The sequence below is a fragment of the Camelus ferus genome, chromosome 13, assembly GCF_009834535.1.
Source record: "Camelus ferus isolate YT-003-E chromosome 13, BCGSAC_Cfer_1.0, whole genome shotgun sequence".
Lineage (NCBI taxonomy): Eukaryota > Metazoa > Chordata > Mammalia > Artiodactyla > Camelidae > Camelus > Camelus ferus.
In genome coordinates, this window is record NC_045708.1 from 12772216 (window position 1) to 12797211 (window position 24996).

Below are 24996 nucleotides of genomic sequence, written 5' to 3' on the forward strand. Positions count from 1 at the left end.
AATCCCCCTATACCTCCATTTAAAAACAAAGTTTATCGGGAGCTTCTAGGACTCCAGGAAGACAACAATGCAAGACCCAGAAAGACAGAGGATATTAGCATGTGGTTACTATGCCCAAAAAGCCTGCAAAGGGGCAACAGACACAGAGAAGGTCATTACACCCCAGTGTGATCTGAGCTGTAACTGACAACGGAACAGCATGCTGTGGGGGGACCACAGAGGCAGAACTGATGCTTTGGGAATAAGAAGGTTCTAGAAGGCTCACAGAGGACGTGATATCTGGGCTGGACCTTGACAGTTAAGAGTTCACAAGGCAGAGAAGAGAGAGCACTCCAGGCAGGGGACACGGGACAGAGGCAGGAGGAGATGGGGCCCCTGCGGTATCCAGGATTCTTGCTAGGCCCAGACTGGTGACATCGTGGGTGGGCTGGCCTCGGGGGGAAGGGCAGAGTGGCTGGCAAGCTGGACAGAGGTGGGACTGGAAGGGCTGGGCTCAGGACTTGGGCTGTGACTCTCAGCGACAGAGGGATCCTGGTGGTTCATAAGCCTGGAGTAACCCACTGGAGGTGTCAGAAAGACCCCTCTGATGGCTGTAGGGGTCTGACCGAGCCTGCAGGACTGTGCAGGGCAGCTGTCAGTCCAGGCAAAACAGGACAAAGGCCTGGCTCAGGGCGGGGACAAAGGCCTGGCTCAGGGCGGGGACAGAGATGGACAGGAGGGGATATTTCCAGAGTAGGACACACAAGCTTAGTATTGTCCACCTCGCCTACAATGTACATTAGTCTGTCCCCTCTCCTAGGCTTTGTCCCTCTAGGACGCCTCCCAGGCTCCAGCACGCACAGCAGGTCCAGGCACGCAGAAGCTGCTCAGCTGATGCCTTCTGAATGGATGTGGTCTGGCTGCTTCCCCCCACAACCCCAACTGTGTCCACAGGCTCCTCACCTGTCCCACCATGGTCTTGGCTAGGACCTCTGCCCTGCGCGGCCCGCTCAGCATATCCGCTGCCTTCAGGAAGACCTGGGCTCGGTCTGCAACAGGCTTCATGTCCCACTCTTTCCTGGCAGCCAAGGCGGCCTCGATGGCTCTGTTGAGCAGGGCCTGATGAAGAGGGAAAGATTGGGGCTTCCTCCTGCAGCAGGAAGGGTCCCAAAGGAGTGAGGGAGGGAGGAGAGATCTGAAGGTCACTTCACCTGGGGAAGACCCCTGGCTCCCCTGGCCCTCAGCCCCCTCCCTACACAGCTGCAGACACCATGTCCTATCACCAGCTGGGCTCGGAGCCTTTTCCACTCTAGTCCAGAGAGTGTGCCACGGACTTGTTCCATTTTCTCTCGTGGTCTCGTCAGGGCCTCCTCTTATTCCTGGGGCCTGGTGCTCCTGAACCCGCTCTCCAGAGCCTCCAGCCCTTGAGGTCAGGGCCTGAACTTGCCCTTGCCAGGCCAGAACTGTAGCCAGAGACACACACCTGCTGCTGGCAACCCAGCTGCCAACTGCCTCCTTGATACCAGCTCCTTGATCCCTTGCCACAAGTGACCCTGTGCCCTCTCGCTGGCCCTCCTGGATGCCAATTCTCTGCCCAACTTTCCATCCGTGATGTCTCCAATCTCCCCAATTCAGTCTTCCAGAATCTACTTCCCCTCCCTCAATCAGGGTAGCTTCCCTCACATGGGGCATGTGCAGGGATGTGCCAGCCCCGGCCAAGGCAGTGTCATTTGACTCAAGTTAACCCCAGCACCGCTGGCACCTGTCCAGGGACTCCCTCAGTGCCAGCCACCCACCGATGCCCCACCCCCCAAGGCCAGAGGGAGAGGTGGTGACTGGCATCCACCCCCATGGCAGCAACTAACAGGGCAAGACGGGGTGACCAAGGACTCACCTTGTCTGCATAGCAGAACTTTGCCACCTTGTGTCCATGGTTAAAGGGCTGAAAAAAAAGAGAAAAGTGTAAGGTTGCTGTCCAGGAGGGAGGTGCTGAGGCAGGCAGGGATGGAGCCCAGGCTCAGAGTCCTCAGCGCACCTTGCTCTCGCCCCTCCAATCCCCGTGAAGCCTTCTCCAGTCGCCCCCACCCACGCTGACCTCTCCCCATCGAGGGTTTGAGGGTTACGGAGCACCTGCCACGTGATGGTCTCTGGAAGATTCACATTCCAGGAGCAAGGCATGTACTGAACAGTCTTTCAGGGAAAGTGTGAACCTTGTGGTCAGACAGACCCAAGTTCAAATCCCAGTTCTTCCACCTACTAGCTCTGGGTGCTTCCCAGCCCCACAAAGAAAGACGCCTGATGCTGGTTCCAAGTTCCCAGGGCAGGTAATTCTGACTGGCCCGGCTGGGGTCAGGTGCCCGCTTCTAGGCCCAGCACCCTCAGGGAGTGGCACTGCACAGTTTCAAAGGCCGCCCCAGCCCACTGCGTCAGGGCAGGCAGGGAGCTCGTCAATTAAGGTCGACCCCCCAGAGCTGTCCACTGCGCCTCTCCGCCCAGGGCTGGAATCCTCAGGGCTTTGATCCGAGCTGTTCTCATGGTTTCCCATACGACGCCTTCACCAGCCTCCCTGGCCTCCCACCTGCTGTGGACTCCTCACCGTGGTCCTCTGCCTGCCTTCCCATCCCAGCTCCCTGGCCGCCCACGGGCTCCTGGCCCTCCACACATGCACATCCGCAGGCACATCTTCCGCCTAGCCCACACCCTTAATCCCTCTGCTATCCTGACATTAGAAAGCCTTCTGATAAAGAGCAATGGGCTCTTTGAAAGTCTCACCCTCCTTAACCCTCTTCAGTGGCTCCCGGTGCCCTTGGAAGAGGCTCTTAACCACAGCCAACAAGAATCCACCAGCCCCACTGGCTTCCACCCCGCACTGCAGCAGACCGAGCCTCCTCCTGACTCTGCACCTGTACACCCCTCTGCTGGCAGTGGGTCCCCAGCCCATCCTCATCCTTGGAGTTCAACTCAGATGTCACCTCCTCAGACAGGCCTGCAGGCCATCCCGCCTTCGCATCTCCAGCACAACACCTGCACCTTCCACAGCCCCTCTCGCCATCTGGAATTCTCTGGTTTGTTCCTTTGCACACCAGTCTCACTCTCCCCTGGGTCAGCTCCGTGAGGGCAGAGCTGTCCACCATGTTCACTGTGGCGTCCCAGCACTTGACTCTGGGTCTGGGGCCAGAGAGTCTTGCTTGGATGGATGGACGGGTTTTAGTATCATGATTTCCCAGTACTCTCCTAGAAAGAGCTAAAGTCATCCTTTTGGAAGCTGACTTCCAGCTTTAAACAGGCTTCAGGCTAATAATGCCATCGCATAAAGCACCTCGTATACATACCTTGGCATTTATTTTACAACTGGGTGCGCTACACAGAGATAGAAACTCCACACATACCCAAAATGCCAAAACATATATACGTGTGTACACACACACACGCACATTTTGCTCTTGTTCATAGCTAAGGTGGGTATTTGCTTTAAGCCTTTCCGGGCTAAAACTGTCCAGGCCATAACAAGGGATAAAAAGGGGTGGGAGGGGCCTCTGCCTGGGGTTGGAGCAGGCCCAGGGGTTCACCCTCAGGCCACCTTGTGGGAAAGCACTGCGGACTTCCATTCAGCCCTGGGTCCCGCTCAAGATCCCCAGCTGTCACCAAAGGATGTCACTCTCACCCTGGAACAGACTGACAGTTGGGGCACAGGAGTGGGTGACATTTCTGAACTGTTAAGCCAGACTGGATGTCTCCTAGGGACTTGTTAGGAAAGGCAGGCTGTCTGATAGCTGTCCCGCATCCAGTAAAATCCCTGCCAAGAGAAAGACGCAGGAAAGATGCTTAAGGGATATGCAGGCCAGTGACTGCTCCAGCCAGGCTCTCACAGGCCTGCTGGGGCCAGAGAGGCACCAGGGATGAGTGGAGAGGGCTGGGCATGGTGTACAGGGAACGGTGGGGACTGGGGCCACTGGAGGGTCGGCCGGGTGAGGGGGCCTGCAGGAAGGCCACTCACGTGACCTCATCTTCCCTCTCTTTTGAGAAGCCAGGCATTCGAATTCATATGTGAAATCTCCCCATCTTTAGGTTTTGGAAGCAAAGCTGCCAGCTGTCAGTTTGCAGCCTGAGCTCCTGGTGAGAAACCCACCCCAGCAGTGGCCGTGGGGCCTGCAGCGTGACCTCTGGGCATCCTCAGGCACCGGCTTTGATGACGTCCTCAGCCCGCACGACGGTGCACGAGAACCAGGCCCACGAATCATCTGTGCATGAGACGTGAGATTCTTATGAGGACCCTGCCTGTCACATCCTTGTGCCCTTCTGACACCTTCGGGAGAAATGTCTCTCTGGGCCCAGTATGGAGACGGCTCTGCTTCTCCTACTGTGCAGGTGGGATCTGTTTCAGGAACACTCTGACTAGGTAAGGGGCGTGTTCCCCTCTCCCCTGCGGACCAGGAGGCCTAAAGACAAGGCTGTGGCCATCTCCAGTAGGCCCCGGGCCGCACGGTTCTCGATCACGTGACAGCAAGATGATCCCGCCGCCTTAAGCTAGTTAACACACTGCTTCCAAATCCTCTTTAGAAATAGTCAGGGTGGGAACGAAGTCATTGGAATCAACACCAACGGGACGTGGTCCTGGGGAACCTGGCTCCCTCGTGCCTGTTCCACGTCTAACTGTGCCGCCCCAGGCGGGTCATCTGATGTCTCTGAGCTTCTCTGTAAAATGGGCGGCTCGCTTCCTGCCCTGCCAGCCTCCAAGGGAAATGGTAGGGACTGAAGGAGGAACCTGTGCCGATGGGACAGGGCCTCACAGGTGTGTCTGTGGGTGGAGCCTGGACTCCAACAAGAGGGCTTCTAGGCGGAGGTGACACCTGGGTGCTTACCTCTCACAAGCTCATTGTCAGCTAGACCCCTGGTTCCCAAATACAGGCGAGGGCTTTGGTGACTGTCCTTTCTTTGGAAGGATTATCTTTTATTTTTTTTAATTAAAATATAGTTGAGGGAGGTGGGTATAGCTCAATGGTAGAGTGCACACTTAGTATGCATGAGGTCCTGGGTTCAATCCCCAGTAACTCCACCGAAAAAAAAAGTAAATAATAAAAAAAAAAAAGAAGAAAAAAGTAAATAAATAAATAAACCTAATTACCTACCCCTCCCGGCAAAAAAGAAAATAAATAAATAAAAGTAAAAAATAAAGTATAATTGATTTACAATATTGTGTTTGTTTCAGGTGTGCAGCAAAGTTATTCAGTTACATTATTTTTTTCAGGTTTTTTTCACTACAGCTTATTGAATATCGTTCCCCGCGTCATACAGTTAATCCTGTCGCCTAATTCACATATAATAGTGTGTATCTGTTAAAGGAAGGATTCTCTTTGATTCTGACATTCTACCCTTGCTTCCTACTTCCTAGGTGGTCAGTGGATCAACTTTTCTAAAGCGATGGCAAAGGCGGAGACAGCTGCTGTTTTTAACTTCCTCTTGGCAGGCGTGATGTTAGCACCTTTCATGAGTCCTCCAAATGCCTTTGGATGCTTTATGCCAGTGCACAAAATTCAAAATCTGAGAGTGGACTCTAAGCCCCTTTGGAGGCAGAGGCCCCACATGACATGCTTATGTGCAGCCCAAGATTCAGGGGCGAGGCCGAGCCCTGCCCGCCCACTGGACTTACCGACACCTGGTACCGCACGTCTGAGGTCCACACCTCCTCGTCCCCCACCACGCACGGGATGGCTTCCGTCCGGCCCTTCAGGTCCTTCAAGGCCTGGGGAGGGGACAAGAGGTCAGAGGGGTACTTCCTTCCCCTCCACTCCCAGCCTAAAACCCTGATGCAGAGTCTGTAAACACAGGTGCCCAGGCAGGAACAGAGATGAGGAGGGTGCCAGGCCGGACCTGTGGTCAGAGACAGTGTGCTCCCAGCAGGGGAGCGGGAGGAGAGCAGAACTTAGCACCCCCTCAATTGCCACTTCCTGTCCAGTGTGGCCAGGTCTTTCCATTACAGAAAAGATTCCAAAACTGCATCTGAAATTTATGTGAAATCTCACAATTCTACATTAATTAATGGGAGAATGTTTTTAAGCATCTGTGGACTGATGACTCCTGACCTGGGGCCCCAACGAGACCCAGACTGCCACCCTACTGCTTCCAGATCCTCCCACCTTCCAGAAGCACAGCTCTCCCCAGCTAGGCTTCCTTCCAGGGTTGAGTGCAGAGGCAGGAGGGGGTGGGTGGCTGTCAGCACAAGGAGGTATCTTGGGGGCTTTTCTTGTGAAGGCTATCCACTCCAGGACCTACACCACTGGGTGCCTCCCACCCTCTCGTTACCTTCTGCAGAGCATCTCGCTCGGGGCTGCCCTGCGTGAACGCCAAGATGGGCTCGTTGGCCACCTTCAGGGAGGAGGTGTGCTTCCAACACAGCCTAGGAAGCAAGGGCAAAGAACAGAGGTGACAGGTCAGCAGTGGCCACCACCAGCCCCAGACCCTCTGTTTCCGACAAGGGGATCCTGGGTTGGCCCAGAATCTCGAAATCCAGAGCAACTATAGAACTAGGGGACAAGAACTGGCCTTGGGGTCCAAAACTCAAGTTCAAGTCCAGGTCCTGCCACTACATGTCCTTGGGCATGTGACCCGCCTCCTCCCAGCCCCTTTCTACATTAAGTGAGAATAATCAGAGACTCACATGGGGCTTGAGGTTTAAATTCACAGATGCAAAACCACTGCTTTGTGTTTCGCACATAAAGAGGGTTTATTCTCCCTGTATTTCCCGATAATGCAGACTTTCTCCCAAACAGACCCAAGTTACTTCTTTCTCTAAGCTGAAAAGGCAGTGTATTTCAGAACTGGGTCTCACTGGAATGTGAGCTAGCTGAGATTTTCTTGGTACAAAGAGCTGAGCTCCGGGTGGGCAAGTACATCCAAGAGGTGGCCGTGAACTTGGAGGAGTGCCCTGAGCTCGCTCGGTCTCCAGCCACAAGGAGAGCTGCTGTAGGGGTTCAGGGTCTGATTCCCGGGTACTGAGCTCCAAGGACTCCTTGTTCTGGAGACCCTATCCAGTCTTGGCCCGTGTGACTTCACTAATCAGTGACCACCAGTGGCAACCACCCCTAATGTGTCTGGGGGTTCCCAGGCGGGTGGGAGGGCAGGTGGGTAAGAGTCCATCAGTCCAGAGTTGGAGCCCCAGCTGTGGGAACTCTTGTCCAGGCCTCAGTTTCCTCATCTGTAAGCAAGGACAATAAATGCTGAGCAAGGCCACCTAGTGCACAGAAGGCACATTAGACTTGTCAATGCCATCGTGGCATCCAAAGAGCCTCACAAGGAGCCCCTTGCAGAAATCAGGTAATTTACATCCTAAAAGGAAAAAGAGTAGTTCAAGATCAAGATCAGGGGAAACCTGGATCTGAGTCCAGAAAAACCCAGATCTATTTCCCTCTGGGGTCAGTGCCCCATGGGCAGAGACCCTGCGGGTGAATGAGTTGGGTTACCGGTCACTGTGGGACAGAGGGCACACACTTGGAGGACCACAGGGCCTCGCGGGATGAGGGGGTTAGAAAGAACCTGTTGGAGGACTTGGGTTCTGGTTGGGTGATTTGGGGAGGGTCTAAGGAAGCTGGGGTTTGCTCTGGCTCGGAGGCTGTCAGGAAGCAGGGCAACGATCTGATTGGGTGAAAAACTAGCAGCTCCTCATTCGGCAAGAGGGCAGGTGACTGGTACTTCGGGGGTGGCACGGTGACCTCTGGGCTTAGACTCAAGTAGGAAGCGGGCTTGTTCCACCTCATTTCATTATGGTCTCAGGGTGACCTTGTTTGAGGCTGGGGTCCTCCAACAGAACCAAACGGCCTGGCGACGAGTGTCGGGCACTTTTTCTTCCCTCTTTCTCCCTGAGAAGGGGTCTGGGAACACCCAGCCTGGGAGGCCTGGAGGAAGGACAAAACCGGGGGCCGGGAGGGCAGTTCCTTCACTGATTTTATAAGGTTACTGGGCACCTGCTATCTCTGGAGAAACCGCAGTGACCAAGACAGCAAGACCTCTGGTTGTGAGACGGGGGGGGGGGGGGGGGGGGGGCGGCACAGACATTCAAGGAATGACGCAGCAATTAGCACCAAGATGGTAGAAGCCTCATTCTAGTTATACGCTCATTGTTAGCTATTAGCATGGTGAATGACACTCCCACAGGCGCCATGACAGCTTCGAGGTTGACCATAAAAAGTCAAAAAGTGGGTGGTGGCCCAGTTCCCAGGACTCCCAGCCCCTTCCCCAAAGTAGTTGGAATAATCCTCCCACTTGTTAGCATATGAAGTTACCGAGCCCATAAAAACTAACAGCCCCCACATCTCGGGGCCAATCTCATTTTTCCTAGCTGACCCCACACTCTGAGGCCACCAGTCTCCCTTCTGAGTGAGACGGACCGCACCCTGTCCACGGAGCGTGGATCTACTTTCACTTTCAACTAAGCACCCGGCCCCGTACCTCGTGGCCTTCTCTTGCCTTCTGAGACGGCCTGCGGGCATCTCTCTGAATAAATCTACTTTTACTCAACTGTGGCTCACTCTTGAATTCTTTCCTGCGCAGAGCCAAAACCCTCACATGGTGGGGAGCATCCCAGGGCCTCAGCTGAGACCTGGGACACGGCCATCCTCTAGTCCCCCATTTTTTCCTGGATCAGTTACACGCAGCTGCCCTCCAGGGGACAAGGCAAGAAAGGAGCACAATGGTGACAGAAGGGACATGAAAATGAGGAAGGGAGAAGGGCGGGGCTACTTCAGCCAGGGTGATCAGGGAGGGCCTCTCAGAGGAAGTGACCTCAGAGACCTGGAGGTCTGAGAAGAGCTGGGAAGAGCAGTCCAGGCAGAGAGAAGAGCGGGTGTGATGGCCCAGGGCAAGGAGGGCAGTCAGGAACGGGGAAAGGGGCCTGTGCAGTTGTGGGGAGGGGGGAGGCTGCTCACCCAGGATTCCTGAGGGCAAAGTGAGCCCCAGGGCCTTCCACCTCCTCTCCCACTTCCGCCCCAGCCACACCCACCACATTCCTCAGGCCCCACCTTCCCCCAACCAAAGGGAGAAATGTGAGGCTAATGCAGCCTCTGGCTGAGCTATGTGACCTTGAGCAAGACCAGGGGCTCACACAGGGACACCCATCTCTCAGGGCTGCTCTGGAGATAGGAAGGGATAATAATGCACAACTATAGATTTTAATAAATTAGCATCCACACCGCCCCCTCCCACCCACTGCAGTGGGGAAGAATGGAGAGGCCTGAAGATTCCAACGGCTACATGTCTCAACAGCCTTGCAGGAAAGAGGAAGGCAGCATCTACTTCCCCAACCCAACCCCTGCCATCTGGAAGGTTCCAGATGCCTTTCTCTAGGACTCGGCAGCAGCACGCCACCACAAGTCAATCAGGTATCCACATGTCCTCCCAGAGCTGGGCTGGGAGCCAGGAGGTGGGCCGGCTGAGCCCTCTCTCTGGTCGCCAGGTCCTGGTGGGTGTGAAAAGCACAGGCCGTGGAAGCAGACACATCCCGGATGAAACCCACACCCGCGGCAAGACCTCAGCACATCATTACAGAATCTGCAAGCCTCACCTGAGGAATGGGTGACACCATGATCCTTGCAGAGTAACCGTGAGGATGACAAGCCTGCCTTTTCCTTACCCCTCTTGCTCTTAGGTTTAAATCAGAAAACTGTAAAGGTCTTCCAGAACGTTTATTTTAGCAGGCCGGGCTTTCAAAGACACCCCCAAGGATCAGGGGCTCAAAAAATACTCCTGGAATAAACTCAGCAGCACGTCCCACCCAGCACAGAAGCTCAAAATGTAGAAGCTACCAGCCTTCCCCTCCCTGTTCCCCTCCAGGCAATGTCATAAACAGAAATCCTGCAGGTCTCGCTCTACCTTCCCGGGGCAGAGGCCCCCCAAGGCTATCTCTGTGCCTGGAAAGTCTCTAGGCCCTGGCCCCACTGTCCATTTGTCTGAATGTGGCTTGGGGAACAGAGACCGGTTCAAAGATTAGCCTGAGTCAGTCAAAAATAATCCAAGGATGCCTGACAAACTTTTTTCTTTTTCTGTGGCTCATGGACCATTTGGGGTAACTTGAATACCCTTCCACTGGCCCAGGGGAAGGCAGATTGAATCACTTACAGGACTCAGGGCCTCTATGAGGGTCTGCAAGGTCCTTCTAGGCAGGACTACATTCCTCATTCATTCACTCATTCATTCATGCAATCAGCACCCATCTATCCCACACAGCAAGGATACGGAGAGCTCAGATGCGGTCAAACGGCTCTCCCCAGTGTGCATCGCACCTACCAGGTGCCTGGCTCTGGAATGTAAAGGTGAATCCAACCCGGCCTTCTTAGGGCAGCTCTCAGTCCTCCCACTTCAGGAAGGAGGCATAACGCAGAGTCTGAATTTGACTCAGTTTCCCCTAACAACCTGGGGTGCCCCTTCTGCTCACCTGAGGACTTATGGCCCAGGCCTAAGACCCCAGCTGCCCCTCCCCACCCTCTGCAGGTCCTAGGATCTGAGCCAAAAAGGCCACAACACCAGAACAGCTCCTGCAACAGGTGATGTGAGGGCTGGATGGAGCTGTGGGCCTCCAACGCAAGCTCCGGAATTTACAGAGGGGGAGACTGAAGGCGAGCAGGGCAAGGGGATGCGGCGGGGTTGCTGAGTTCCCAGGTCCAAGGCACCATCAGCTTTTGCCTGGATGACTATAACAGCCACTCCTGCTCCACTGTCTCCAAGCTCCTCTCCAAACTGCAGCCAAAGTTACCGTTTTAATATGAAAACATGATCATGACCCAGAGATAGAGAGAGTAAGTGCTCAGCTCAAAACTACTCAGTGGCTTCTCATGTCTTCTACAGTAAAGAATTAGAATCCTTACCGTGGCCTCCAGACTCATTTTCCATCACCCCCCATCCCCTCTGACCTCGTCTGCTGCAATCTGGCCACCCTGGTCTTGTCTGCCATCCTCTCTGCAGGAGATACTAGCCCCGCACCGCCTGGATGGGGTCCCTATCGGAGCTTCTCATAGGTGACAACCCTCATTACAGAGCTCTGACTGTGCTCCCACCAGGCCCTAGGCTCTACTGGGCCAGCCTGTGTCCATTCCGCTCACTACCAGACACACCGCCCAGCCCGCAGTAAGCATCTGGGAAATACCTTTAAAACAATTAATGCGCAAGTGGACAGCAGGCCCCCAGGACTGGACTCCCAGGCCTGCGTCCTTTCGCTAGAACCAGGTCCCCAGGGGCTGGGGTCAGGGGCAGCCAAGGCCAAGGAGAGGAGGAGAAAGGAAATTGTCCTTACTTCATTCTGCTTCCAGGCTTTGGGGCTGTTATCTGGGACCTGATAAGACCAATCCTCCTTATCTCTGAGATAAGGGATCAGCAGCGGAGGTGAGAAGAAAGCACAGAGCCCAGGGCGGGGCCAGAAGGGAGGGGCGTCCAGCTGCAACAGGGAGCTTCTGTGAAGCATTTCCCGCAGGCCTGGCAGTGCTGAGTGATGACCTCACTGACTTCACCTACAAGCGCATTACCCTAAAGACTGTTATTACCTCCGTCTTACCTGTGTGGAAACTGAGGTTAACGGCTCATGGTCACAGCTCGGGAAGTGACAGAGCAGGATTTGAACCCAGGGTTCCTCACCTGGGAGACAAGCTCTTGCCGAAGAAGGTGGAGGGAGACCCACAGTCAGCTGATGGGCTGGATTCATCCTCCTTGCCACCTGGCCAGCACCTCCCCACTTCTCACCCCAGCAAAGAGGCTGCCCCGAGATGGGCAGTGACTTGTCCAAGGTCACACGGCTGCAGCCCAGGGCCTTCACTTCATGACGTGGCCCACTGGTGGGTGGGGTGGGAGGAACCAAAATCACGCTTGAAGCAACACTTACTAAGTTTTCTAGGTGCCGGCCCCTCTTCAAAGTGGTTTTCATGGACAAACTTGTTTATTCTACAAGACAATTGTATAGAATGGCTACTTTTATCTTCCTTTTCTACATGGGAACAAGAGGCAGCACAGAGAGGTCAAGTAACCTCCCCAGGGCCACACAGCTGTTAAGAGGTGGAGCCATGATGCACCCAAGGTGTCCTGCGGGCCATTCCAACAGCAACTGTTCAGCCCCTACTCTGCACTGAGCCACATGCCGGGAACCAGAGACAGGTACCCCAGGTGTGTGTGTCTGCACCGACTGCCACCTGAGTGGAGATTTTTATAACTTTAGAAGCAAGTATTATGGTCACCGTGGGGTCTACTTATTCCTTTACTAAGTTATTCACAGAGCACACACTGGGTCCCTGGCCCCCTACAAGCCATTTGTCACATCTCTAATCCTTGTGCTGAGTGGCTGTTAATGGGATTATCCCCATTTTACAGATAGGACACCAGAAGGGCCAAAGGAGAGCTGCCCTGGCAGGGCCACAAAGTGCTGGGTGAGCGTGGGTTCCCCGGGGAGGATGTTCCAGGCCAGAAACACCCCTCTGGCCACTGCCTGGAGGGGTGAAAGGGCAGAGTATGTTCAGGGAACGGTGGGAGGTACCAGGCCCCTATGCCCATCCAAGAGGCGGGCAGGCTGGGACAAGCGTTGGGTGGTTTTGTAATTCGGAAAATTAGACAAGTACGTGGGCTGAGTGGAATCCAAAGTTTTCAGGACTCCTGCAGGGGAGCTCCAGCCCACAAGCTTCCTGACACTGGAGTGGGGTATGGGTTGGAGCCACCTCTGGACCCCGGTACCCAGCAGCGTCTGATACAAGAGCATGCAAGGGACAAAAATTAACATTTACTGTAAGCTTACTATGTGCCTGGGTTAGTTTTTTCACTTATTAAATTTATAGATAAATATAACTATGTATCTTGGCTCTTTCCAAAGAGAATTTGCAGAGGACACACATGACAAAGTTAATGAAATAGAGACAAGGGCAGGTCAGGGTCAAAGGAGGCAGAAGGCAGTCTGGTGTTTCCTAGCTTAAGGCCTTGGACTTTTCCTTAACTTCCACGGGCCTCAGTTGTTTAATCTGTGAAGTGGGGACAGTAACACTTACACTGTAGGTTGCTGAGGAGGTAGGTAAAATAACCTACATAAAAGGTAAACGGTAGCCACTGCCCTTAGTGATGGTCCCTGGGCCATCCGTAAAGGACAGGTGTTTGTGGATGGTCTGCAAGACTGGTTGTGATAAATATCTGTTGACAAGGAAGGAATCAGTCACCAAATGTTTGCTGAGGGCTTACCAGATGCCAGTCACAGTTCCAGGCCCCGGGGACATACAGTAAGGTCGATAAGTCTGAACTGAAAAGCAAGCCACAAAAAAGTATTCACAGATGAGCCCATTTTGTTGTTTTTCTAACACATACAGATCCTTGGAACATGAAAAGGCTAGTAATCAAAATGATGGCAGTGGTTACCTCTGTGTGGTAAGGTGCCAGGTGAGTTTAATAACCCTTTTTTGCTTTATCTGGACTTTTCACAATGGACACATACTTATTAAATAAAAAGAAAAGGCATAATCAAGAGTGTGTTTAAAAATTGGCTGAGATTCCTGGCACTCCAGGCAAAAAGGGAAACACTCAGAATATCACCCATATCAGTTCCTCAAGAGATGGTTTTTCTCCGCACTAGAGTTTTATGTATAGGACACTGAGGGAGATCACTAAAAAATGTTTTAAAATTGTTTCCCCATAAATGCAGACCTGGCATGCCACAGGTGTGTTCTAAACAACTGACCAAACACCACAACTGTTCTAGAACCATGGCTCTCAACTGTGAGCGATTTTGCCCCCCTACCCCCTTGCCAGGTGACATTTACCAATGTATGGAGACATTTTTTTGTTGTCACAACTAGGGGATACTATGGCATCCAGTGGGTAGAGGCCAGGGATGCTGCTAAACATTCTACAATGTACAGGCAGCCCCCACAACAAAAGATTACCAGGCTCTGATGTTAATGTTACCGAGGTGGGGAAGCCCTGTCTAGGGCATCCGGCCAGCAGGCCAGCTGCTATATCCGAAGAGGTAACCTGAGCCTCCAGACCTGGTTACAAAATGCCTTCTCTCTGATTGCAAAATGCTTTTTCTCCATTTGGGAGGCTTTGTAATTAAGAGCATGAGTCTGGAGTCAGACTGACTGCAATTTCGGTCTTAACATTTGTCTTAATGGGCAGATAAGTTTCCCATCCGTAAAATGTTAATAATACAGTGCTTATCAGCACAGTGCCAGGCCTATGATACTTGATTGCTTGATAACTATTGCTGTTGTGAGCTTTTTAAATATTTTTTCAGAATATGGATTTCTTCCTACCAGATCTTAGAGGTTTTATATGTCTAAGGCTTTCTTCCCCATTAAACTGAAAATTCCTGGAAGGCTCTATCCACAGGTAAATCCCTGGGTACCCTGCCCTGCAGCGTTTAGCACAGCATCTGCATGCGGTAGGTACTCAGTAAACACGTGAATTTTTGTAGCTTCCATCTAGGGTCTGAGAGGGGCGGCTTCAGAGTGAGGGGAGAGGCCTGCAAATGGGACCATGTGGAGGGTGTGGAGAGCATGGTCCCCGATCTCGGTTTGGAAGAAGAGCCCCTCTCTTTCATATCCATTGCTCCCCTGCCCCCCTCCCCACCCCCGAAAATATACAGCAGTGCTGAAACTCATCCGTGCCCAGGCACCCTGTACCATCCCTTGGGACACTGATTAACTCAGAAAGGGCAGAGCTCAGCAGGGGAGACATAACTGGTCACAGTCCTAGGGGTCAGGCAAACAAAACTCAAATTGGGGGCAGAAGCTGTCCAGCTCTGAAAGAGGCGGACAGGGACACGGATCCATAGGGGTGCAGCCTCACCAGACTGTCAGCCCCTGTGGGGCAGGATCTGTGTCCTACCTCCATCCTCCACTAAGCCCAGAGCAGAAAGGGGCTCTGAGAACATTCGCCACTGAGTGGGCAAGGGTCCAGGAACACAACTCCACAGCGCGAGAGTGTGCAAATCTGGGTTTGCAGGGCAGCTCCACTCCAAAACTACACCTCATCTGTAATTTGTAGCAATATCTACCCACAGAAGTTTACATACCAGTGATAATAACGATCATGATTAATAGCAACTGGGCACTGCCTACGTGCCAGGCACTGTTCAATGCCCTTTACAAGTATTAACTCATTTATTAATCATCACAATAAGGCACATACCAAGTGCCTAGCACAGGTTTTGCACATTATACGCACTCCATAAATATCATTATTCCATCTGTCAGAAGAAAGGAGTCCTTTTCCCTGCCCAACACTTAACTTGAAAAAAGGGGAAGAAGGAGGGAAAGAGAAATACCTGTAGAGAGGGAAGACCCAGGGACCCCCAGCAATGGGTCCTGAATGTGAAACAGAGGGTGGGGAGGTGAGTAGCGGGGTGTGCTAAAAATAGAGGTGCCCTTGGAGGAAGCCACCGCTCCCGCGGCAGGCAAATTTCGAAGATCCAGTATCAAGAGAAAGAAGAGTGATTAGGCGGCTACTTTCTAAGCGTGGGAGCCAAGAGAGCACAGAGGCACCCCACCCTGCCGCAGGATCCGAGAAGGGGATCCTCCTTGCTAAAGGAAAACGACATCTTTGGGAGGCGAGGGGAGCGCAGTGGGAGGAAGGCCTGGGTGGGGGGTCCGGCGGCATCAGAGGAAGTGACCCCCAGCGGAGGCGAGCCCCTGGGAAACCCGGTGGGGATCTGACAGGCAGGGAGCGCGGCACCCTGCGACTCCCGGGACCCCGGGCCAGCAGGCTCCGCTCGAGGCCTCCCCAGGCCCGGTGCTCACTCACCCGGCCGCCCTCCAGGGGCGAACCAGCAGGGCGCGACGGAGCGCCAGCGGCGGCAGCAGCATCTTGAGCTCACGACGCGGCTGTTTGCTGGACCGTTCGTCCCCGGAGCTTCGGGACTGCACCACCCTGCCCGGAGCGCACCACGTCGGCTGGAGGGGGTACCGATCACCCCGGCCGTCCTCCAAGTCGGGCTCAACCGAAAAGCCTCTATATTTATTTTCTGTTAATAAAATAATTCTTTTTTAAGGCCTTGATAAAGGACAGGGCAAAATAACCCAAAAGAGAAGCCTTGAAATGTACACATTTCCCTCTCTTCTCTTTATGGTATGACCCAGCCGCCCTCCGGAGGCGAGAGGGAGTGAGCTCCTTCGACCAATCAGAGTGATACATGGAAGCTCCTGGACCAATCAGAAGAGCGGTCATGTTGCAACCTTCTGAGGCCGGGACGGAGGGGCCGAAACAGCCAATGAGAGAGCTGGAATGGGACACGTGTGAGGCGGAGCGGAAGGACCGCGGGTCTGCGAGTCAGGTGCGGCAGGAGTCCTGGTCAAAACACTCTCGCTGTCCTAGGCCGGCGGCTGCCAGGTTCTTCGACCCCGCAGGGCCACATCGCGACCAGCCCCCTGCCGTGAGCCTGCTGTCCCTGGCTCTAGCCTCCTGGTCGGGACCGAGCCACCCTCCACTTTCCGGTCTGGCGCGGGGCCACCCAGCTTCCTGCGGCCTAGCACTTAGATAAATCAGCCTGCGTCCTCGCAGATAAGATGTTCAGGCTTTCCTTTGAAGCCTCTGGCCGCGGAACCAGTTACTCCCGTGCTTTATACTTGCCCCCTAAACCAAAATTTCAGTTTTCTCTTGGAGAAGTTGTTTGGATGATGAACACGTGAATGTTATTTAAAACTCTGATTCTGAAGTCTTCCTGAGGATGGAATCTTAGGAAGCCATTCTATTCCTAAAGTACTATTAGAACTTTTCTAACGCTCTCTCCTAATTTATCTGTTTATATTTCCTCCAGCAACGTGTACCGAGAACCTGCTTTAGGAGTCAGAGTTCCAAGGCTGATCGTGGTTCTCCCTATGATACTGGCAAAACACATAACTTTCCTGGGCCTCAGTTTCCATGCCTATAAAATGGGAGTAACAATACCTGTCTTAGAATGCCCTCAGTATTTCAGGCTACTCTTTCTCTAGAAGGTCACACTCTTTAAGGCACTTTGTTAAACAAAGAGTGGGGAGTGGGAGAGGAAACTACAGTTGTCCCTCGGTATCCGTGGAGTCCCTGCAGATACCAAAATCCAGGGATGCTCAAATCACTTACATAAAATCGCGCAGTACAGTCAGCCCTCCATATTTGAGTATGGGAAACATGCAGATTTGGAGAGCCAACTGTATAAAGTGCAAATCTTAGAGGTGGTAAAAAGTAAGTTGGAATTGGTAGTGGCTGCTTTGCTTCATCCTTGAAGAAAAACCCTACTCGTGAGGCTCAGTTCACACGGGGCAATGTCCCCCTGAATTCAGCCATTAACAAGAAGAAACCAGAACATTGGACAGCATCAAATCCACAGCTCAGGAGGTGGCCTTTCTAGGGCACTGTGAGGAGGTTTAAGAAATGGGGTCATTGTGATTAACAGGACTTCAGTTCCAAACCAGGCTATGCTGGTTATTCAGTCTGTGATCCCTCTGGCTCTCTCTTCCCCTTCTGTATAATGTGTATAATAATTCCTGCTTTAACTACTTCCAAAGATTTTATTGTGAGATGCAAATATAACAGGTGATGTGAGATGGCCCTACTTGATCACTAATAGGCTAATTCTTTTGTTTTAGTGTTTATGTGACCCTCTGTCCTCTTGCCCCTCCCCCATCACCACTTTCTCCATTAAAAACAAAAAGCACCATCAATTCTAAGACATTTCACTTTATTTAAAAGAAGCCAATATACAGGATATAAAGGGCATGATATTTACAACAGTACAGTAAACAGGTTGGTTTCCGGTAGGATCAGTAGTCTTTCAATGAGTATAAACCCCCCACCCCCTTCCCCTTGACACTAGACCCAGCTGGCAGACAAACAGCAACAGTGGGGGTGGGCTGAGACTTCAGGCTAGGAAATCTCCCTGGATGGGGCTAAAAATCAGGTAGATGCTAAAATGTCCATGACAGAGTGGAGGTGGGGTGGGGTGCCTTTGCCTCATTTCTTTGAGGGCTTGGCACCGGTGAATGGTGAGGGATTTGCCCGAGACTAACACACAGCCCACCTTGAGCCTGGAAATCTTCCACCCATGGAAAATTTCCTTCCAGAGAGAATCTGCTGTTACTCATACCCACTCGGCCACCTCCAGACTCCCCACTCGAGAGTGCCCTTCTAGAACCAGAGTTAGGTATCTCAAGATGGAGGACCCAGGTCCGAGGAGGCCCCCAGCACCCTATTTCCTCATCCAGGACCCTGGAGGAGCACGTCAAGGGCTGCATCCCAGGCCTTGGCCTGGGGTAGGAGCAGCCAGGGCTGGGCTATAGGTTATCTCATGGCATTTCCACTCCCGCTCCAGCTGCTTGACAACCTGGAACCCACTGGAGCCCAGGCCCCAAGGAAGCTGCGTGCTCCCTGAATCGACAGACCATTGTCACCCACACTCTGCTGCTTCTCAACTCTCTCCCAAGCATCGCTGACCTAGAAGTGGATCTTGGCGGATCAGAGTTCGAGTAACTAATCGGAGCCCACCCTCGGAAGCAGAGCTCCTCCCTACCTAGTGCCATTTTTCCCTCCCACCACCCACTTCAGTTCCGAATTCCCCACTGCCCACCCACTCCCACAAGTGTCTGCCTCCCTAGACTTCCAAGGCCCAAGGAGCTGGGGGATCGAGGAACAGGGAAACAGGGTGAAGGGGGACCTATGCTCTGCTGAAGCTGCTCATGGGTGTGGATGAGTAGACGGTGAGGCTGGGGAGATGGGGTGAGGGGTACTGATTATATTAAATCCAGCAGCAACATGCATCTTGTCCACAGGAAAATGCTGGGCTACCACAACTGCCTACCCTAGATTAAAATAAAAAACCTTTCCTTTCATAAAAATAGATGAGAGTCTCTTGCTTTATAAATAGAGTACATTTAGCTTAAGTTACACCTTATATTATCCCTTGCCCCACACCCTCTCCCCCATCTCAACATGGTTTGATTCTCCACAGGTCATCTGAGCTACATCCACAGAGCCAAGTCCATAACGGACAGGCCCAGCAGAGACTTCTAGACATATTGCCACAAGAAAACAAAGTGTGTTAACTTGCCAATCATTTTTTCCCCTGTTCTGAGTCTCAGAGAAGTATGTATGTGTGTGTGTTCCACAACCAGGGAGCCAAAGGAAGCATCTCTCTCTGCCCCTCCCCAATCCTCTCTTTTTATAAATGCCCCCCAAAACAGGAGAGTGAGAGAGGGCAGCACAGGAGAGCCCATCTGAGAACAATTCTAAAATACCAATGTCAATATGACACTGGGCTTAGAAATAGAAAATCAAAATTAAGTATTTACAGCTTTACAAAGGACGGACCAGTTAGTCCCAACTGGACCTGGTGCTGCCCCAGCAAGCGTTGGGGTCTTTCTTGGCAAGCTGTGGGCTCGTGGTGAGGGGACAAGCAGGGCCCACTGGCAACTAACTCAAAAAAGAACTTGGTGGGGAGGGAGGCCAAGACCCAGGACCGAGCCCAGGAGGCAGGTCACTAACACTCTTTGCTGTCCCCCCATCCACCTGTCCCAAGTCCTTGCTCTCCCAGGGGAAAGGATGGATCTTTCTGGCCAGCATCTGTCTCTTGCTCCTGCCATCTCCAGACTCCCTAGACAAATTCAGAGTACCCAAGTCCCCAAAGACAAATGTACTATGTGTACAAAGGGGAAAGTAAAATTAATACCACTGGCCACCAATCACCATGGTCACCTTAGTTACCCCCAAATACTTATATTGTTGCCTTACTGTCTTAACTCTAAAGATAGGTCTGTCACCCTCCCACCACCTTGAAGAACAACCTGGGGCTGGCTTCCACTCTGCCTGCCTGCCCACGGCATTCAATGCCCCCCTCACCCTGGACAGAGGAACCCTGGAGTCGGGTGGGGGGTTGGTGCAGCCAGTTTCTCACCCTCCCAGAAACGGAAAATCTTTTCAGCAGCTGAGGTCCAAGCCCACCTGGCTCTGATAACCTTTGGTTAAAATAAAAATAAAACTAACATAACAATAACAGTAACAATAATAATCAGGTATGTTTGAACCCTGTAACCTTTAGAACAAGGGTCAGTGAGGAAGAGGGGAAGGGGCGGTCTCTGCTCCGAAACCATCGTCCCTCCATGTACCTAACGAGGGGCTGTTTGGCTAACAAGAGATACTGGGAATGGAAGTCCTTCAGCCAGACTTTCATAGGGAACCAGCAAGGAGGTTTCCCCTAACCAAAAAAAAAAAAAGGAGTAAACTCACAATAAAGGCCACCAAGTTCTGATAAATAAAAATTACACGCAGTCACTAACACTCTCCTTCTCTCTCTCCATATATATATATATATATGTGTGTGTATATATATATATATGTATATATATATATATTTATATAATATGAATATTATGTACAATGTTTTTAAGACTGCAAAACAGGTGGGAGAAACAGAAGAGAGAGGAGGCCCTTACAGTTCCCTGGTACCCTGGGGAGGAAAGACAGGAGACCTGATCCACTCAAGGCCAGAGCCCCTCCTGTGCCTGCAGACACAAGCAAGGGTACCCAAGTTCTGGGCCTTGGGCACATTTTGCTCCTTTGACCTCCAGGGGGAGCCCCTGGGCCAACAAAACCAAAAATTGGCCAACATACCCACAGTAGTGGGTCCAAAAAGAATTTTTTTTTTAATTAAAAAAAATAATATAAAAAGCAAAGCCTGTTCTGCTGGCTCCAAGCTGAGATTTGGGGGTAGCCTCAACACAGTGCCCTCTGACTCAGCTCCACTCAAGTCTGGGGAGATACTGGCTCAGATTAACTCCCCAAATGGTCAATCAGTTAATTATGGAAAGAGATGAGCTTATGTCCATGAGCAGAACAAGGATGGTTCTCACTCAAGCTCCTGCTCCCACCATCTCTTCTCTGCCAACAGCTCTCACTGTCTCCCTCCCCTTCCCTTTCCAACGCCTGCCAGTGGCCAAATAGTGGGCAACTGGGGCACAGTGGAGAACCAAGATGGCGCCAGGTGGTACCAACCCAGCTCCATGGTGAAGGGGGTGGATACCAGGCCTGGCCCGCTTCAGACTTTCTCACAGAGAAATTACAGGTCTATATCCCCTTATTGTTGGCTGGAAAAAAAAAATCAAGTCATCAGGGTAATAATAGACCTCCCCAACCCACAGAGGTCCCAATAAAGCAATCAATCGGGTGGCCAAGGGCCTTGCAGGACCCAGGCCTCGCTACCGACCTTGCCCCAGCCCCCTCTCAAGTCAGTGCTCACTCTTAGAGGCTGTGAGAGAGATGGCCCTAGCTTCGGCCTCCCTCTCAGCTCCAGGGGAAAACCGGGAATCTGGGAGAGGGCCTACCTTCCACAATGGTAATAAGGCAAGCTGCTTTTTTTTGTTTGTTTTGTTTTTTGCATAGTAGTTTAAACACAGTGAGGTTCCACCTTCCCCCACAGTGCCTTGTCCCTCCGCTTTGCCACTTGGTCCAAAAAAATAAAAATAAAAATTTGTCTTCCCTCCCTCCTTCCACCTTTTCTCCCCTTCAGTAAGTGCAAAACCCTTGGGAAGTCCCCACCCAGGCCTGGAAAGGTCACAAAGGCAAACAGCTCCTTCCTGCGGGGGGGAGGGAGACCATCTCCAGCCCAGCTCTGGCAGAGGAGGAAGGGCAGAGCTTATGGCCAATCAGAGGAGCAGGTGGGAGGGTAGAAAATGGCATTGTACCATGCCAGGGGCCCCCGCCCTCACCTTAGAGTTTTGTATAAAAACACCTGCTAGGAAGAATTCTTTGGAGCTCAAAGTGGCTCAGCTTAAGGGAAAAGGCACAGTTAACACTGCATCGTCTGGACAGAAGTCTGCATTTGTAATGTGGAGAACAATAGAAATTGACAGCACCATTCCTTGGGTGGGTGGATGGAGAAGGGGCACTGGTTGGTGGTGGGCGGAAGGAAGGGCGGAAGGAAGCAGCAGTCCCTCAGGGCCTCCAGAGAAGGGAGGGCATAGGAAGTCTGCGTGGTGAGGCCTGGAGCCCCACTCCGAGGAGCCTTCCTGGCCCCGTGGGGAGGGAAGGGCAGAGGCCCCCATCACCAAAACCACCAGGCACAGGCGGGCAGCCTCGGTCATCAGCTGACCATGGGCTCCACATCCGCCTCCCGCTCAAAGTCGTCCTGGATCTCGTCTGTACTTCCTGAGTCGCTGCTGGCCACAGAGCTGGGGGACGGTGAATTCCTGGAAGGCACAAGAGAATGGAAGGGGGATGTCAGAGGGCAGCCTGGGGACCCCTGAAAGGATTTAAAGAGCAAGACAGATTGAGCAGCCATTCCTGGAAAATCTAGACTCAGAGGGAGATCTTTTCCCGAGAGCCACCCTCACTCAGCTTTCCTTAGCATCTTTGAAGCTCACGAGTTGAACGTGGCTCTCGAGACCTCTTGGGACCCCACCCCCGCCCTCCCTGCACCAGCCTGTCTGATGGCTCTGGGTGCTGATCCAGGAACCATGGATCAAGTTCAGTTCCTACTCGCCCATCACCTAACACAGGTCTGGGCAATTAACTCAGAGCTCAAAAGGAGGCCATACAGGAGAGAGGCTCATAGCCCTGGGTTTGAATTCTGCCTCTTTTGCCAATGAGCTGGGGGGGTCTTGGGCAAGCTATTTGCCCCACCTAAGTGTGCCCTCCTCCATCTGAAAGATGGAGATAACAACAGCGGGTTCTGGGAACCAATGAGCTGCAGGTATGACACGCGAAGCCCAGGGCCCACACAGCTTCCCACGGAGCTGCCTCTCCCTCTCCTGCAGCCTGAACCACAGCCTGCAGGAATAGTCATAAGAGAAACCATTTCAATAAATGGATTTGTGCTTCGTGCCAAGCATTTTATGTGCATCGCCTCATTTTATTATCAGCATGTCTATCTTCCCCCAAAAGGCTGCATGTTCCTCGAAGGCAGAGGTTCTGTCTTTGTCCTGGGGTCCCCCAATAAATAAAAGAGGCCCAATGCATGTCAGTCTCCTGGGGACAGACCCACATGGCCTTGGGGTAGAAGATGGGAAAGGAAGGAAATTTGCTTCCTAAGGACACACGTGAGCCCCACCCACTCCCCCACCCACCAATTCAGCAGGAAGTGGGGCATGGGCTCCAGGAGAGCAGGGGCTGTGGCCTTGCTCAGAGCAAGCCTTTGACAATAGCTGTTGAATCAATGCGGGCAGGACTGTGGCGGGAGTTACGTGAGATTAGATGTGTAGGGCATCCAGCACACAGTAGGTGGCTAATATTCATTGGATGCATGGACAGGTAGATGGACATATGGACGGACGGGCTGGGCAGATGAAACAGCCAGGATGTCAGTTGCAGCCCCACAAATCCCCCTCGGAGGACACCGCCACTGAATCGCCGTGGAGGACAGGGCCGGGTACCTGTCTGCTGAGCCTTTGATGAGCCGGCGGCAGGTCTCCATCTGCACGTCCAGGCCCCGCTTCATGCTGCACATCTCCATGTACTCGTGCAAGTGTCGGTTCATGTCGCTCTTGGCCGTGGCCAGCTCCAGCTGAAAGGAATCAACACGGGATAAAGGGGTGTCCAAGTCATCCTTGTAGCAGACCTCTCAGCAACCTCCCATCGGGGCCACCCAAGGACACCACGCCCCCAGGGCGCTCCCTCTGCCCTCTGCTCTCTGCATACTGGTCCAAGGACCCTAGAACTGCTGCTGGTGGACGAGGAATGGTAGCTTAGCAACACGGGCAGCCCCAGCAACTCCGCCCTAACCAGCATCCCTGAACTCCTTCAGGTGGGCTGGATTAGAAAAGCCCTGAAGTCTCTCATGTTTCTGTTCCTTTTCCTCTTCCAAGTGATACATCCCCCAGGGAAGGAGCCGCCCTTCTCTTTCTCCAGCATGACAACAGCAATGACTCTCACTGATAGATGTGGCCAAGTGCAAGGCTCTGGAGCAGAGAGAACTGGGCCTGAAGGCTGCTTCCTGGCTGTGGGGCCTTGGGCAAGTCAATTGGTCTCTTTAAACTTCACATCCTTCTCTGGAAAACGGGGCACACAGTACCTACCGCATAGGGTGGAGGCAACCAGGTACCTCCAGATACAGACTTGGGGTATGCAGATACTAGGGAGGGTGTATTTCTAAAGGGCTGACTGAGTGCCCAGCGTCACTCAATGTCACTCAAATGTCACCTTTCACCATTTTGAGATCACCATCTCAGTTCAATAACTTAAAAAAACTTTCTGCGGCAGACAGGGATCACCACTCCCATTTTACAGATTAGGAAACTGAGGCCCTAAGAGGGGTGTGACTTGCACAGCATCAGGCAGGGAATCGGTGGGCCTCGCGACTCCCAATGCTGGGTCTGCCTCTCTACCAGCCCCTGTCTGCACAGGCATTTAATCACCAGGGGGTCTCGACCCAATAACATGAACGAGTTTCACTAGAAAAGGCCTCACCTCAATCTGGCCTATGGTTTCCTGGTATTCCTTGTCTCGTGTCTTGAAAAAGGATTCAGTCTCATGGATCAAGTTGCCCAGGTTTTCCTCTTGCTGGGGAAACAGAACAGAGGGGACAATTTAGCTGGGCGGTGGGGGCTGCAGGGAAAGAACAGGGGATGAGGGAGTCATGGAAAGGAGGTGCCCCCAGGCGCCCACCTCCCAGCCTCTAGGAAGCTGGGCCCCAAATCACCTCGCCCTGCAGGTCGATGGTTGGATTGCAGTTGGTGAAGTCCTCCCACAGCAGTAACGTGTCTTCATTCTCTTCCCATGTCAAGCTGTCACAGTCATCATCAAAATCAAAGGTCTCCCGCCTATGAGGTGACACAGGAGGGCATGACTGAACAGAAGCCTGGATGGAGGTGGGGGAAGCAAGGGACACTGTGCTCCTGCCAGGTGGCCATCCAGAAAGACGGGGCAGTGGCCAAAGGGGACATGCACTTTCTCTGTGGAGTTCAGCTCTTTGCAAATGTAGAATGAATTTATGTATTATTTATACAATTTAAAATGTATATTCCTAAAAGTGCCAGGTTTTCATTAAGGTAGACTAAAGATATTTTCCTCCTGAGTCCAATCTCATGACTGTTTTCCATTCATTTC

The 24996-nt window shown here is 52.6% G+C and overlaps 2 protein-coding genes across 6 annotated transcripts in view; both read right to left on the bottom strand.

Moving 5' to 3' along the window:
* The window catches only part of ALDH4A1 (aldehyde dehydrogenase 4 family member A1), a 29928-nt gene extending 13881 nt beyond the window's left edge, over window positions 1-16047 (bottom strand). Inside the window, exons 1-5 of one of the 4 annotated variants that reach the window (XR_004325370.1) lie at window positions 15733-16047; window positions 6283-6376; window positions 5630-5722; window positions 1874-1921; window positions 943-1098 (exon numbers count right to left, since the gene is read on the bottom strand). Coding sequence is in view for 3 of the 4 variants with exons in the window: in XM_006188267.3 (XP_006188329.1) it covers window positions 943-1098; window positions 1874-1921; window positions 5630-5722; window positions 6283-6376; window positions 15733-15794 (453 nt within the window). In the remaining variant the exon portion in view is untranslated. Of the gene's footprint in view, window positions 1-942; window positions 1130-1873; window positions 1922-5629; window positions 5723-6282; window positions 6377-13176; window positions 13227-15732 lie in introns of those variants that run through there. The other 3 variants (XM_006188267.3, XM_032495306.1, XM_032495307.1) reach the window with 3 other exon arrangements.
* A 1580-nt stretch (window positions 16048-17627) lies between these two features.
* IFFO2 (intermediate filament family orphan 2) overlaps window positions 17628-24996 on the bottom strand; it is a 46599-nt gene continuing 39230 nt past the window's right edge. For both annotated transcript variants that reach the window (XM_032495308.1, XM_006188325.3), the window contains 4 exons: window positions 24590-24710; window positions 24358-24450; window positions 23325-23455; window positions 17628-22142 (listed from right to left, as the gene is read on the bottom strand). In XM_032495308.1, coding sequence (XP_032351199.1) covers window positions 22037-22142; window positions 23325-23455; window positions 24358-24450; window positions 24590-24710 — 451 coding nt within the window. In that variant the 3' untranslated portion in view covers window positions 17628-22036. The remainder of the gene's footprint in view (window positions 22143-23324; window positions 23456-24357; window positions 24451-24589; window positions 24711-24996) is intronic.